The sequence below is a fragment of the Danio rerio genome, chromosome 1 (genome assembly GCF_052040795.2).
Source record: "Danio rerio strain M-AB ecotype USA chromosome 1, GRCz13ab, whole genome shotgun sequence".
NCBI classification, from domain to species: domain Eukaryota; kingdom Metazoa; phylum Chordata; class Actinopteri; order Cypriniformes; family Danionidae; genus Danio; species Danio rerio.
Window position 1 is genome coordinate 2956097 of NC_141021.1, and position 16404 is coordinate 2972500.

A 16404-nucleotide genomic window follows, 5' to 3' on the forward strand; every position below is an offset into this window, starting at 1 on the left:
AGTAGGAATGCAGTCAAACACCCCATATATTGCAAGCTTGAAGTTACCCTTAGTGTATGCCTCACATGCTCTTTCTTCTCGAACATCTTTGCATTTTAGATGTTGCAGAGGAATGCCAGTGCTTCAGGACATCAGGCGGACTCGCCTCTTGGGCGCACTCAAGTGACTGTTGAAAACCCGGCTCTCCAGCGTTACACCGGGAGCCTAAACTCACAGACCAATGGATGTCGAAACGGGACCAGCGATGAGGCGGATGCTCGATTAAAGCCGTCCCCATCCAAACAACAGGCCGAGCATCTGAGCACAGGTCTAGCATCGCATTCTGCCAAGGGTAGCAGCTCCTCGATACCTTATATTGACTGCAGTGACATAGATAGTGAATACGATGTGGTTAACGGCCGAATCACCAGGTCTCACTCACACACACATGACAATGATGAGGTTGAGCCAACAGGTCGTAGAATACGGAATGGTTATGGAAATGGCCAACACAATGGGGCAAGCAAGTCCAGATTTAGGGAGTCTCCTTTGAATACCCGCCGGTTGGCTCAGAGTTCAGATACCTTCAACGGTAGTCAGATATCTAATGGGTCGTTTTGTGGTAACGGATCACCTCGTGCTATGCCTCTAAGCAGTACCTTGGTGGATGAATTGTTTCAAGGTATGGATAGACGTGGTTTGGTGTCACCTACTGCTCATTTAGTTGGTTCCCGAAGTGCAAACTGTAGTCCAGTGATGAGCAGTTTTCATAAAACAAGCTCCCTGAATAATCCAGAACAGATTGGGTATAGTAGTCGCAGACGATGGGATGATGGCAGCCATTACCTTAGCAATGGTCGATCTGGGAGCGAGGCTCAACATTATGGGAGCTACTCCCCAATCGTCAATCGATCTCCACACTTGCAGAAGCTCCAAAACGGCATGCGTAACCGTTCTGATACTGACCCAATGATTTTAAGCCAGTTGAGTTCAACCAATGAGCCTCGATCTTTGGTCTCCAGGGCTGAACGAATGGCTGCCATTGAGAGGCGTGTGGCAGCTAATGGGATTGGAGCATCCGGCCAATCTCGATCCAACAATGTCCAGCGCCTCTATGGAAGCAGGCTGAGTGCTAATGATCACAGTAGCCCAGTGCATATGATTGATGGTTCTACTAGTAGTGGAACTGAGTCTAGTGATACTGAGTCGGATGCAGGCAGCAACTCCTACTGTCAGCCCCTAGTTTATGGAAACCCCGGGGCAGCCAATTCTTCTCCTTTGCCTCAGAGCAAGTTCTCCTTTGGCGGTCTGCAACTGGAGGATGAGAGCCAAGGGGGAGATGATGGATTTAGGTATCCCATCATTGATGAGGATGGGGCACAGTTATTCAACTGCTAGAGAGGATGTGCCTGGTTATCAGTTGATCAAATGCCAATTTTGCTCTTAGAGGCTCTGGTCTCTCGGGCTGCTTTTCCACTGCATGGTATGGCTTGCTTTGGTTTTTGCTTGGCTTGGTTTGCATTTCCAATGCAGCATTTTAGTATCCTTTAGGTGTGGTGGGATGGACCCTTTTACAAGTAGATTACGTCCAAGCAGCTTCACATAGAAGATCATAGTAAATTGAAACAGTGTCAGTTCAGTTTTCAGTGTTTAAGTTCAGTTTAGCTCAGTTCAGTGTGGTTTAATAATCATGACTAAGAGTCCAAACACTGAAGAGCAAATCCATCGATGCGCAGCTCTACAGATCCCGAACCATGCAAGCCAGTGGCGACAGTGACAGAAACTTCACCAATTGGCGACAGTGAAGAATGAAAATCCTGTAGAGAAACCAGGCTCAGTTGGGCACGACCATTTCTCCTATGGACAAATGTCTTGTGCAGAGCTGCAGTCGAGGCGCTGGACAATTCTGGACCTCAGCGAAGACTCATCTGTCCCTGGAGCGTCACAGGAATCAGTCTCATGCTCTCCACTCCTCCAAGACCACCACAGCAACTGCTCAGGATGCAGCCTGGTCCAGGATTATGGAAACCTTGGGATCATCTCGACGCTGGTCTTGGATTGAATCAGTGGCGCTGCATAGTCTGAGGCCCTCGGGATGAGTATCCCTAGGTGGAAATGGAGAATAATGAGCGTAGATGCTGTTCAAAATGTATACAAACAAGATGCATGAACCCTGCATGGGGCACATTCATGTATCATAAACAAATGCACAACATAAACCAAGTCAAAACACAGAGGCAGTGGATAGTGTTCCTGAGTGGTTGCTGACTATTTATATATAATAGGTTTTTTGTCTTGCTTTGGGTCATGACCGAAAGGACAAGATCTCGGATACAAGGGGCCGAAATGAGTTTCCTTCGAAGGGTGGCAGGGCGCACTCTCATAGACAGGGTGAGGAGCTCTGACACCCGGGAGGAGCTCGGAGTAGAGCCGCTGCTCCTCCACATCAAGAGAAGTCAGTTGAGGTTGCTCGGGCATCTGTTTCGGATGCCTCCTGGACTCCTACCTAGGGAGGTGTTCCAGGCATGTCCCACCGGGAGGAGGCCTCGGGGAAGACCCAGGACATGCTGGAGGGACTATATCTCTCTGCTGGCTGGGAACGCCTCAGGATCGCCTCCGGAGGAGCTGGAGGAAGTGTCTGGGGAGAGGTATGTCTGGGGTTCTCTCCTAAGACTGCTGCCCCTGCGACCCGGCCCCGGAACAGCGGCAGAAAATGAATGAATGAATGAATGAGGTTTTGTGTCTTGTGTCGGAGATCCAATGATATTGGAATTGACAATTCTCTCAGACCAATAGGTGATCAGCAGTGTGCATACGTCACATTTTGGTACTTATACGGATCACTTAAAACCTCACCCAAATGGTTATTTAAAAAAGTACAAGGTACTACATCTGGAAATCAGCGAAAAGACCCCTCAATTGAGCCTTACACAACTGAACCATGCCGTACCATGCAATGGAAAAGTGCCTTTGAAGATTTGTTGTGTAGTTTCTGTGCCACTAGTGGCGCCAAACAAACAAAGCATAGCATGGCCTGATGTAACATTAACTAGTTACAATTTGGGATATCTGTTTTGCAGATTCAGGCAGTGTTTAGGAGTTAAATTTGGTGACACTAGTTGAGACTACTCACTTGACATATTAACAGCGATGGTATTTTACAAGAGGCTTTAGCAAAAAGGCTGTTCTACCTAAAGGAAATACTGTAGTATTTAAAAAGATATATATGCACAATTCTTAACTATTACTTTAAGATGATTAACTTAAGATTGAAGAGGAATTACTGCAAAGTGCCATGTCTGTGAATGTAGTTAATGGATTTTTGTTGTGGGATTGTTTAAAAAGGTTATCAATAGAACTGATAACCTATTGACTAGTAGCTGCGTAATATTGTAAATTTTATCTTTATTGATAATCACGTAGAAAGAACGAACTACAGAAATATACAGAAATATGACATGCCTTTATTCAACCTGTAAATACATTTGCTAGTCATAGCTTGCAGAAGCTAACATACAGTATTGCTACTGTATACTAGTGATATGACAACACATTTACAAGTCATGAATGTCGAGTGTTAGGCTTGTTAGTTTACTGTCGCAACTTCAAGTTTCTGATGGATAATTGTGTCTAAACTTGAACTACGCTTCTGTTGTCATATAAACAGATCATGCATGCTGGAATGTGTGTTATGTTATAAATGAAAAGATTGTGTATACATAACATGTGATTAGCATTTATCACACACCTCAATATATTTTCCCCTAAACACGATGTCTTTATTCTAACTTTTATATTGTTTGCTAGTTTTTGAAGTTCAAAGTTTATCTTCTGTGTTTCTTCTTGGGGTGGTGATCTGATGGCTTTGTCGTTTGCTTGCCCATTTCCCAGCATGCATACTTTAAAAGCAATACAGCAACATTATAAGGCCTCATTTTGATTTTTGTTTTGCTTCGCTTCTTAATTTATTTTCCCCTTTAAACAAACTGCTCTGGCACGCCTCATCAATGTCATCTGTCTGTGGTGCATTTGCATTTGCGATGCTTGATGTCCACTTGATTTATAAGCATATTAACCTGTGCTCAGGTTGCATTGCTTTTAAGACAATATACTCGCAGCATGTGTCTCTGGAATGCCTCACCTTGTCTTTTTTTCCCTCTCTTTTCTGGAAGCATGTCAAACTGTCCTTGTCTGCAACTGTCCTTCTCATGTGTGTAAAAGCCTTCGCATTGAAACGCAGTGGTCTTTTTGAGTGGGGATAGATGTAGGTGAGATTTGTACAGACTCCGAGTAAGAGTAAGTTTTGAGGCTCAGCATGTAAAGATTAGGAAGGTTTTCGAGAGCTGTCCCAAAATGCCCTTTAACTTGTGTTCAATCTGACCTTTTATCCTTGATTTTCGATTTCTTGGGCAAATGTGTTCACACACTTTTACAATCTGGTCTAAAGGTCTTAGGGCTGGTTTATACTTCTGTGTTGAGCGGTGCATGCCTTGCGCGTAGTCATGCATTTATACTTCGGTGTGCTGTTTGTGTTGCTCTGCAATAACTCTTCTGAACGCTAGTTGGCAGTGAGGTTTTTATGTTCCTCTGAGTCGAGTTTCTTCGTGGGTGTTTTGTTTTTACCTGAACGCTACCTTAATGTACAAGTAGCTAAACTCACTCATTATTAGGCGGGAACCCGCGGACGTGCAACAACTTTAATCATATGGTAAACACAAAACAAAGTTTTCTATCTGGAGCTCCTTCATAGGATTTGTAAACTTTCGCTCCATCAGGTTCACGGCTGTCAGCACCACCCACGCTCGTCACTACTACGAAGTTGACCAATCATAGAGCTATTCCCACGCGTCAGACATGTAGTTACATTTTTGCATGGTGTGCATCAGTTTCTGCATCAGCCATCGCGAGGGCTATGCGACTGCCCAAAAGCTGTGACGGACCATATGCATGCGCTTGATGCAGGAGTATAAATTAGCCTTTAGGTCTGGGAAACAGCAAGCCAACACCAAACAACTAGTACCGACGAATCCCAACTGTGTTGTTGCTTTGCAACGGCTCACCCAAAAACTGCCCATGAACATACCAAATGACGGCATCCGACTGAAAAAAGAGTGCATGTTCTGCGTCTGCATGCGGGATTGTTTATGCACCACATGGGGCAGTAGTTTTTATTTTCTTATACATATAAGATTGTTCATTGAGAAAATTACAAAGCACTGCAGTGTTTCTCTGAGATAACTAGTTCACCAACATGTGTAAATGTCCATACAAGCTGAAGCGGATCAGTCATTTCTTGTCACGTGACTCGGCATTATTCAACTTCACCTGAGCGCGTCCAAGCTGCGCAACTCCACTGGAAATAACGAACTTTCAGGAACTCTAGAAAAGACGAGATATGGCCTCTAAAAGGCCGCTGTCATTTGCAATCTCCAGCAGTTGATCTTCTTCTTGTACAGACATGCTGGATTCGCCTGATTTGTTGACAAATGGGTTGCGGATCCATTCCTCGGCAGTTCAGGGATCCTTCACAGAGCCTTTTTCCCTTAGAAAATAAACTTTCCAAAGAAGTTGCTTGTGGGTTGAATTTGAGCACTCAAGTGACCGAGATTTAAGCATGAAAACACTGTTATTTTTCAAAATAATTAATGTTTTCTTGTGTTTCCTGGTACCAGTTGATCCACGGATCAGTTCCCGGTGGTTGAGGACCACTAAGTTAAGGCTGATTTATAGTTCTGCGTCAAGCGCACACGTACGCTACAGCGCAGCCTACGCGCTGACGCATAGCCCTACGCCTGACGTGCACTTTTCAAAAAATGTAACTACATGTCGCAACGACGAGTAGCGCAAGCTCTGTGATTGGTCAGCTTGGTAGCGCTGCCGAGTCAGGGCGGGACCGAGAGCCGCGCGAGCGGCGTGAGCCAGATGGAGCGATTGTTTACAAGTGTAGAGTCTCGTGAAGGAGCTCCGGATGGAAAGTTTTGTTTTGTGTTTACCTCATAGTTAAAGTTGTTGCACGTCCGCCGGCTCCTGCCTCAAAATGAGCGAGTTTGAGCCACTTTTACATTCAGGAAGCGTTCAGAAAAACAAAACACCAGCGAAGAAACTCGACAAAGAGGAACAGAAGCACCTCACTCCCATCTAGCGTTTCAGAAGTGTTAATGCAGACCAACAGAGACAGCGCAAAGAAGTATAATTGCACAGCTACACACATTGGATGTGCCGTGGATTACACCGGTCACTTGACGCAGAAGTATAAACCAGGCTTTAGAGTGCTCTTTTCAGCTGAAGCCAATTCTACATGCTGAATTTGGTCAATGAGCTCCAATGTTAACCTAACAAGAGGCGATGTGTGGAACACACCATACCAACTAGCCTGACCGACGTACTGACGGGGAAATGGCTGATGTCAGCTTGGCGTGTCCTGGTCCTTATAATCTTTTCCAAATGCCAACTTTTCCTTACTTTTGCATGGCGATCTTATGTCAGTGAAAGGTTTTAGAAAGTGTTCGCAAAGACCACTGCCGTTTCTGGGCCTGTTAAAAAGAAAGCGTTGATAATATTTATTGAAGAGCGTTAGTTTTGATATGATTGTACATATAACCCTCAGCATTCCCAATGATTTGTATTTTCACTGTCAGTGACCAAAGTAGCTTTCTTACATGTTTTGTTTTGTAAATAACACTAAAATGTAGGTTATATTCTTTAGTATGAAGTGTATTTTATTGAGGTATACAAACTGCTCCAGACATATTTGTGTAATATATTGTAACTGTTCTTTTTAAGATGCGCATAATTAACGGTGCACTCACATGTGCACAGTTCACCATAAGTGTATGTGTTTACAAACCATCATACATATACTGCACTACTCTAACTAACCAAGTAAGCATTTAAAAAAGTATTTTTTACTACTTCTACATTGCGATACCGTAGCACCTACAGTGAATCTGGAAAGTATTCTTAACGCTTCACATTTACCACATTTTTTTATGTTACAGCCTTTTTCCAAAATAGATTAAATTAATTTATTTCCTCAACATTCTACACACAATTCCCCATAATGACAATGTGAACCAAGAGTTTTTGAAATTGTTGCAAATTTATTAAAAATAAAACAACCTGTAAAATCAGATGTACATCAGTATTCACAGCATTTGCTTAATACTCTGTTGATGCACCTTTGGCGGCGATTACAGCCTCAAGTCTTCTTGAATATGATGCCACAAGCTTGGCACACCTGTCTTTGGGATTTTTTGCCCATTCCTCTTAGCAGCACCTCTCAAGCTCTATCAGGTTGGATGGGAAGCGATGGTGTACAGCCATTTTCAGATCTCTCCATAACTGTTCAATAAGATTTAGGTCTGGGCTCTGGCTTGGCCACTCAAGGACATTCACTGAGTTGTTGTGAACCCACTCCGTTGATATTTTGGCAGTGTGCTTTGGGTCATTGTCCTGCTGGAAGATGAACCGTCGCTCCAGTCAAGAGCACTCTGAAGCAGGTTTTCATTTCCCTCTATCCTGACTAGTCTTCCAGTTCCTGCTGCTGCAAAACATCCCCACAGCATGATGCTGCCACCACCATGCTTCCCTGTAGGGATGGTGTTAGCCTGGTGATGAGCACTGCCTGGTTTTCTCCAAACGTAACGCCTGGCGTTCACTCTAAAGAGTTCAATTTTAGTCTCATCAGACCAGAGAGTTTAGTTTATTATGGTCTGCGAGTTCTTCAGATGCCTTTTGGCAAATTCCAGGCAGGGAGTGTCTTCAGTCTGGCCACTCTAACATACCGGCCTGATTGGTGGATTGCTGTACAGATGGTTGTCCTTCTGTAAGGTTCTCTTCTCTCCACAGAAGAATGCTGGAGCTCAGAAACAGTGACCATCAGGGTTTTGATCACCTGCCTGACTATGGCCCTTCTCCCCTGATCACTCAGCTTAGATGGCTGGCCAGCTCTAGGAAGAGTCCTGGTGGTTCAAACATCTTCCACTTAAGGATGATGGAGGCGGCTGTGCTCATTGGAACTTTCAGAGCAGCAGAAATGTTTCAGTAACCTTCCCCAGCCTTGTGCATCGAGACAATCCTGTCTCTGAGGTCTCAAACAATTCCTTTGTCTTCATGCTTGGTTTGTGCTTTGACATGCACTGTTGACCCTGGGCTCTTATATAGACAGGTGTAGCCTTTTCAAATCATGTCCAATCAATTAAATTGACCACAGATGAACTCTAATGAAGCTGCTGAAACATCTCAAGAATGATCAGAGGAAACAAAATGTACCTGAGCTCAAGTTAGAGCTTCACGCCAAAGGCTGTGAATACTGATGTACATGTGATTTTCAGCTTTTTTATTTTTAATTAATTTGCAGCAATTTCAAAAACTCTTTTTCCACATTGTCATTATGGGGGATTGTGTGTAGAATGTTGAGGAAATAAATGAGTTTAATCTATTTTGGAATAAGGCTGTAACATAAACAAATGTGGTAAATGTGAAGCACTATCAATACTTTCCGGATGCGCCGTATAAATGGACTTTCTAAACGTTGTTTATTTCATGTATGATTCTGTTGTCATTTTTTTACTACTACAAATCCCCCCTTTGTCTTACTTCTGGAACGCTCTAACATTGTAAATTAATGTGTGTATTAGTAGTAATAAAATTTGGTTCTTGTGAAGCGCGGCTTTGTTTTACTCCGGTCACCCCTAGATGTTAGCGCCCCCCTTGTGAGTCTTGTTTTGTGGTAGAGTAGCCGTAGTTATTGTAGTTGTATTTGTTGCATGTTTGACGACGCATATGTGTGCGTGCAACCACAAGGTCTTTATCACCAGATTCTTCCAATAATGGCTGCAGTTCGCATGTCGCATCCCATTCGTGCCAAGGCATGGGACATGAAAACGTTGCTGGGCAAGTATGTGAATGTACTTGTGTAGTGAATGTAGTGGTCTGAAGATAAAACTGCTCCCTTCCCCATCATCATCCAGGGAATTTGTCATGCATTTCGGCAGTGTCCTCAGGCGGAAATCCCAGACTGGGATGCTGTGACTCACTCATGTCTGGATCCCGATGTGGCGCTGTCAGCCGTAGCCCATTTCCAAACACTAAGTGTGTCGTGCAGATTTACCCCATGGCCGTGTGCTTGATAAATCCAGAATCGTAGAGTGTTAAGGATAAAAATGGCAAAACTGCCCTGCGGAAAAGACTGGAATTTGCATGCTTGTCTAAATTGGTTGGACTATCAAAAGCTGTGCATTTTACCAGTAAGACTGGTGGGGATGTAACGATGAAAATCTATTTAAATATGATTCAAGATGCATTACAAAATATGAAACAAATGGAGTTTATATGAACCTATCTCTGATTTCTTTCTGTTTTTAGAGAAATGTATGTGGTATTTGGAGTTTGTAGTGTTCATAAGTGAAGTGACTGCTTTGTTTAGAGTGTAATCTAGGCAGGGTTGCCAGGACCAAGAAAATTTTCCACCCCAATCACAATTCAAAACCCCCCCAAAAAGGTTGAAAAGTTGCCAATTATTTTGCTTGTCCAATCAGAATCAGTTGCTGGATTCCTACAAGGGCAATACGCATAATTATGCAGTAAATTTTAATTGTACTGCCTGACTTTCTTCTCGCCAAACAAAAAGTGGGCGCAGCGTTCTGCTTATTTAATGTGCGACCAGCAATTTCTACCTGCTTGCATTTTTTTTGTGGGTTGCCAGATATGCATTCCAGGATCAATGTCCAAGTAATGATTTAGTTTAATTTTTTTATTTAAAACAATTTGGTAGCTAAAAAACAGCTTCAAGTAGCTAAACAACTCGTAACTTCATATTCTTTTCTGGCAAAAGAGCCCAATTTTTACAGCACATGTTAAAGTACTGCCTGACTTTCTGCACAACAGACAAAAAGTGGGCGAATCTGAGTCTGCTCATTTAACAGGGAGTGTGACAGACGATTATTTTGCTTGCATTTTTTGGGGTTGCCAGGTATTCATTCCAGGATCAATGTTCATTAGGTAATGATTTGGTTTAAAAATTGTATTCGCCAGTACTAATAACTTAGTGGTTTAGTCCACGGACATATGCTCACGGCGACCCGAGTTCGATTCCCGGCTCGAGGTCCTAAGCTGATCCTTTCCCTCTCTCTGCTCCCAATGCTTTCCTGTCTGTCCTTCACTGTCCTGTCACATTAAAAAGGCGAAAACCCCTAAAAGATATATGTAAAGAATTGCTTTTGCCTCAAATAATCAATTTGTTAGCTAAAAAGAGCTTCAAATAGCTAAACAACTCGTAACTTCTTGTTTTTTTTTCCCAGTGAAAAACCCCAATTTTTACAGTACATGTACTGCCATGTACTACAAGTACTGCCCTACTTTCTGCACCCAAACAAAAAGTGGGCGTGGCATTCTGCTTGTTTAATGCTTGACAGGAAATTTTTACTTGCTTGCATATATATGACTTTCTGCACACGGAACAAAAAGTAGGCGTGGCGTTCTGCTCATTTAACAGGCAGCTTGACAGACGATTATTTTGCATGCTTCTTTTGGGGGTTGCCAGGTATTCATTCCAGGGTCAATGTTCATTAGGTAATGCTTTGGTTTAAAAATTGTATTCGTCTGCGCCAATAACCTAGTGGTTAAGTCCGCAGACAAATAGCACCAAGGTGTTCACGGTGACCTGAGTTCGATTCCCTGCTCAAGGTCCTATGCTGATCCTTTCCCTCTCTCTGCTCCCAATGCTTTTCTGGCTGTCCTTCACTGTCCTGTCATGTTAAAATGGCGAAAACCTAAAAATAATTATAAAAAAAATAAGAATTATATTCCTCACAAATAAACAATTTGTTAGCTAAAAATAAATTCAAGCAGCTAAAAAACTCGTAACTTAATTTTTAAAATTTTTACAGTACATGTACTGCCATGTACTACAAGTACTGCCTGATTTTCTGCACACTAAACAAAAAGGGGGTGAGGCATTCTGCGCATTTAATGCTTGACAGGAAATTTTTACTTGCTTGCATAGTTTTTTTGAGGTTGCCAGGTATGCACTCCAGGATCAATGTCCAAGTAATGATCCAGTTTTTAAAAAAATTCACAAGAAAGATACAATTTGATAGTATGTATTTAAGTATTTTAAAAACAAAAGAGCCCAATTTTTACACTACATGTTTAAATACTGCCTGATTTTCTGTACCCTAAACAAAAAGTGGGCGTGGCGTTCTGCTCATTTAATGTGCGACAGAAATTTTTGGGTTGCCAGGTATGCATTCCAGGATCAATCCGTTAAGTAACTATTCAAGTTAAAATTTTTCACTTCCAAGAAAGAAACAATTTGGTATCTATAAAACAGCTTTAAGTAGCTTAAAAACTTCAACTTCATATTTTTCCCTTAGCAAAGAGCCCAATTTTGTGGGAAAACCATGACTCTGGCAACACTGAATCCTGGAAACACTCTATCACTGCTGTTCACAAGCGCCACCTGCTGGCAGAGAGTCAATGCATCTCATTCAGCTTCTCTGATGCTTCCTTCATGTTTTAAGTAGTGGGTCAACAATTTCACTAAACTAAAGTCAGATTATTCTGTTATTTTGTTTCACATTATGAATTATACAGTCTAATTTTGTTTAATAACTTCTCATCCCGCATATATTCTCCATCTTTGTTTGGATCATGATTGAAGTAGTGCTTGCTTCTCATTTTAAATGGATAGAGCACTGGCCTTATTTTAATTATATGACTTATCTGTTGAGTTTTACATTAAGATTTGTTATATTTCAGTTTCACAAAGATGGCGATGAGTTTTCATCTATTTTATGCACATGAACTATTGCATTAAATATGAGTAATTAAAATGGCCACATGTGCCTAAATATTAAAAATGTACATAAAAAAACAATAGTTTTTTTTATCCAATAAGAAGAAATGCCCACAAATGACAAAGGAAACACATTTACCGAGTAAAATCCAGCATGAGGATCAAAATTATTTTATTTGACTTTATGCAAGTTCCATTTTGTCATGTATTTGGCACCAGTTTATCAGTGATAATGTAAATGTTTGATTTTTTTTTTTGTATTTTTCTTGTTGGATGGAATTGCTCCATTTGCAAATGTTTTATGCGATTTTTCCAGTTTTGTGCGTAAATCTAGTTTGCATCTTTGGATGGAAACGCTAAATATACATGCAGGACATTTTCATTTAATCTATCATGTCTTCAATCTGTTTTAAATGCAATCGTGAAATAACCATCGTGAGTTCAGTGAATCGTTACATCCCTAATCGTAGCCTTGCAAGTACATAATTCTTGCCCTTTACCAGTTCAGCTTTTTTGCAGGCTAGTTTTACTAAGCTGAGTCCTAATTCTAGCATTTAAAATCAATTAACGTGTCTGATTGTGCTCCTGGAGGGTTATTATCTTACAAAGTTTATCCATAACTCATTTAAACACACCTGAAGCAGCCGATCAGTAAACTCCTGTGAATGTATGGAGCCCAATCACACACACACCTCTGATTTAAGTGTCTTTAAATGATCATCAAGGCTTCAGCATGACCTGCCTGTTCTCCTTTAGGTCCAGTGAGCCGCAGTCCTCAGCACAGCGAGTCTCCGTCTGCAGGACAGATGATGGTGAACGGCCAGAAGCAGAGTCTGAGCGTAGGCCAGAGTCCTGACGGACGGCAGCCCTCTCCTCTCACCAGCCCGCTACTATACGACGCCGGATTCATCCGCGCAGACGACGAGGACGAGGTTCGGAGGAAGGTTTGTCTTTTGGGGAATGAGGATGGAGGGAATCGTACATCTTTATAATGTAGATTTGTATAACTAGCACTTCTTGTGTGTGTTGTAAACCGCTTCAGACAAAAGGGTCTGCTTAATTCCTTCGGCTTAGTCCCTTTATTCATCAGCGGTTGCCACAACGGAATGAACCACCAACTTACCCAGCATATGTTTTACATAGCGGATGCCCTTCCAGCAGTAACCTAGTACTGGGAAACCCATACACACTCATTCAACCACACACTCATACACTACGGCCAAATTAGTTTATTCAATTCACTCTGCCAGTTAGTTTCTCTCTTGAGCACCTCATGCATTTGTTTTTGTTGTGCTGTTTCCGTCTCCTCAGCGGTGCATTTCAAGCACCCTTGTCTAATTCCCCCACTTTAAAGGGCCATGAAACCCCCTCGTTTCACCAGGGTGTTTTCACACCTCTACTTTGGAAAAAGTCAGAAAAGTGGGCGTGTCCAGCTCTGTTTAGGGGGGAGTGTCGGAGGAAGAAAAGACGCATGGTGTGGGAGTGTCTATTTGGGTGCGCTGAATTTCAGAGTCAAAACACACACCCACAACGGACAATGTGACTGTGTTTACATGGACATCTGTAGGCGAACTATTTGCCAAATTATTAAATGTTGGACTTTAACTGCAGTTTGGCTCTTTCATTCAGGGAATTCATTCATGTCCCTCCCGACAAACGAGATATTTGATTCGAGGAACTGCTCTAAGCGTGTATTTTTCATGAAATGTTTGATACCGCATGGTGAATGAGAGAAAAAAAACTCAGCATTTCCCGGAAACTTAGATGCACACGGCAGGTAGTGTCAGAAAGCCGCGTGTGTTATTCCGGTCACAAAATCCTACACGAGGTTATAGTTTAATTGTAACTGTTAGTGCTAACTTGTTTACACTCGGTGCAATAGTTTGTTTGATACGAATAAAATACGAACTGAATAAACAAAGAGCACTGGTCGCTCACTTACCAAATCTGTAGAGACAGGACAATCACCAGCAACTAGAGCTGCGTCTTTATTAAGAGGAGACTACAAGCGAATCCGGATCTCAGCGTTTGCAGATGAGAACAGCTCTCAGGTAAACAATAATCCTCATTAGACACGTAAGTTATTGTTGTCGAGCGTCGCGTACACTGTTAATCCACACGTGACTCCAGCTGAGCTCTCACAGAGAGAAAATGAAAACAAAACTTAACTGCAGCAAACTATAAAAGCAACACTTCACGCTTGTTTTGCCAACACAACGTGGCGTCTCTGCCGTCTACATTCTGACAGTAATGAATATTAATGAAGTTGCACAATAGAGCGCGCTGATTGGTTTGAACCAAGCCTTACTCATGCATTAATGCAGCACACTGTAAGACGTAATAAGACACACTCTGGCACAGTCGTCCAGTCTTCCAACGAATTAATGCTATGGAGAGAAGTGAAAAAGGCTGCTTTGAAAGGTTTTATCGTCACAAGTAGCGCTGGATTTTGCTCAAGTGTCTCTGTGGACGTCTCAGAATAGGAGACCCAGATAAACTCAACCTAAATTCCCGTCTATTTAGGGCAGATTATGTAGCGGCGGAGCGAACGGCTCAGTGAACAGTGAGAGTTTTACTTCTCTCTCTCTCTCTCTCTCTCTGTGTGTGTGCGTGCGTGTGTGTGCGTGCGTGCGTGTGTGTGCGTGCGTGCGTGCGTGTGTGTGTGTGTGTGTGTGTGTGTGTGTGTGTGTGTGTGTGTGTGTGTGTGTCAGATTTGGTTTTGGCATAGATGTCTAGTGTTTTCCTGCTGTCTGTTATAAGTTGCTGGCACATATTTTCAGGATCACATTGCACTGTGTTTTTAAATGAATGTTGTCCTGAGTCTCCTTCTGGCAATAAACACATCACAATATCTTGATTTTAAAACATTCTGCCCAATATACAGTACATGACAAAAGTCTTGTCGTGGATCCCAGTCGTAAAAGCAGCAAATAATAACTTGACTTGTAGTTGATCATTTGGGAAAGTGTCAGAAGGTGGATTTCTCTGATGAATCATCTGCTGATCTGCATCCCAATCATCACCAATACTGCAGAAGACCTACTGGAACCAGCATGGAGCCAAGATTCTCGTAGAAATCAGTCAAGTTTGGTGAAGGAGAAATCATGGTTTGGGGTTGCATTCAGTATGGGGGCATGTAAGAGATCTGCAACATCAACAGCCTGAGGTATCAAGATGCCCATTACATTACAAACAACAGGAGAGGGACAATTCTCCAGAAGGATAGCGCTCCTTCTCATACTTCAGCCTCCACATCAAAGCTCCTGAAAGCAAAGGAGGTCGAGGTGCTCGAGGATTGGCCAGCCCAGTCACCAGACATGAACATTGTTGAGCATGTCTGGGGTAAGATGAAGGAGGCATTGAAGATGAATCCAAAGAATCTTGATGAACTCTGGGAGTCGTGCAGGAATGTTTTTGTTTTGTTTTTCTCAGAGTAACTGAGGCTAAATCTATAAAGGCTCCGACCCATATCTGCAAAGGAAATTTGCATTTAAAGACACACACACAAAAACAGTGCTTTTGCTTCCACCCTAAATAGGACGTGCACAGTGTGATATTATAAATGATGGACGATATTTTGAGTTGAAACGTACACCAAAAACATTTACAGTTTTTATTAATATATTAAGTTAATGGACACGAATTAAAAGCAACAAAACTAATGGCTAATTTAAAAATATATTAATAATATCAACAGTTTTACAATTTAGTTCTAGTAGGTTTTGTGATTTAATTTGATTTTGGGGACTTACAATTTTGTGATTTAAATACATTTTTTCTTTTGTTTGGTAACACTTTGAATTAGTGATTCATTAGTTAATGTTAGTCAGTATATTTACTAACATGAACAAACTATTAGTAATACATTTAGTATGTTATTTATTTATTCATATTCATTAATGTTCGTTTTTTTAAGTAGTGTTAGTTCATGTTGTAGTCACAATTCAACTCACTATGCAGTAACTGATGTACACAAGCACAACTTTAGATGTTAATAATGCATTAGTGATTGTTGATCTATGATTAATAAATGATTTATTCATACTTAATTTTAGTAAATACATTAACTAATGGACCATTATTCTAAAGTGTTGCCATTTAGTTTTATTTAATTAATATTTAATGCAATTCTCCCATTCACAGAGGTTTCCGACTGATAAAGCGTACTTTATTGCCAAAGAGCTGCTGACCACAGAGAGGACGTATCTGAAGGACCTGGAGGTCATCACTGTGGTAAGACTGTACTTTATTGCTTCATTTAGTCATTAAATAGACTCACAATAGTCACAGGATTAATGTTGTGATATGCACATAAACTTATCATAACAACTGTTTAGTTTATAATATATTGCTTCAGGGATTAGAATTTCTTTCATAAAGTGACAGAAGAGAAATCCTTATTGCCTAATTACCATAACTTAAACCTAATTAACCTAGTGAAGCCTTTAAATGTCACTTTAAGCTGTATAGAAGTGTCTTGATGAATATCTAGTCAAATATTATTTACTGTCATCATGGCCAAGATAAAATAAATCAGTTATTTGAAATGAGTTATTAAAACTATTATAATTAGAAATGTGTGTGAGAAATCTTCCTTCAATTAAACAGAAATTGGTGATCAAAAATAT

The 16404-nt window shown here is 41.4% G+C and overlaps 1 protein-coding gene and 1 long non-coding RNA gene across 11 annotated transcripts in view; one reads left to right on the forward strand and one right to left on the reverse strand.

Annotated features, from left to right (window-relative positions):
* farp1 (FERM, RhoGEF (ARHGEF) and pleckstrin domain protein 1 (chondrocyte-derived)) overlaps positions 1–16404 on the forward strand; it is a 145136-nt gene that overhangs the window by 106177 nt on the left and 22555 nt on the right. For 3 of the 10 annotated variants that reach the window (XR_015476065.1, XM_087236607.1, XM_087236608.1), the window contains exons 13-15: positions 100–307; positions 12533–12720; positions 15920–16009. Coding sequence is in view for 8 of the 10 variants with exons in the window: in XM_087236607.1 (XP_087092733.1) it covers positions 100–307; positions 12533–12720; positions 15920–16009 (486 nt within the window). In the remaining 2 variants the exon portion in view is untranslated. Of the gene's footprint in view, positions 1–99; positions 7059–8338; positions 8645–12532; positions 12721–15919; positions 16010–16404 lie in introns of those variants that run through there. The other 7 variants (XM_087236603.1, XM_087236604.1, XM_087236605.1 and 4 more) reach the window with 4 other exon arrangements.
* Positions 3769–10765, reverse strand: LOC147846641 (uncharacterized). Its single transcript, XR_015476097.1, has 3 exons — positions 8292–10765; positions 6001–7098; positions 3769–5853 (listed from the first exon to the last, which is right to left on the reverse strand). It is a non-coding gene; the product is annotated as an uncharacterized LOC147846641 (long non-coding RNA).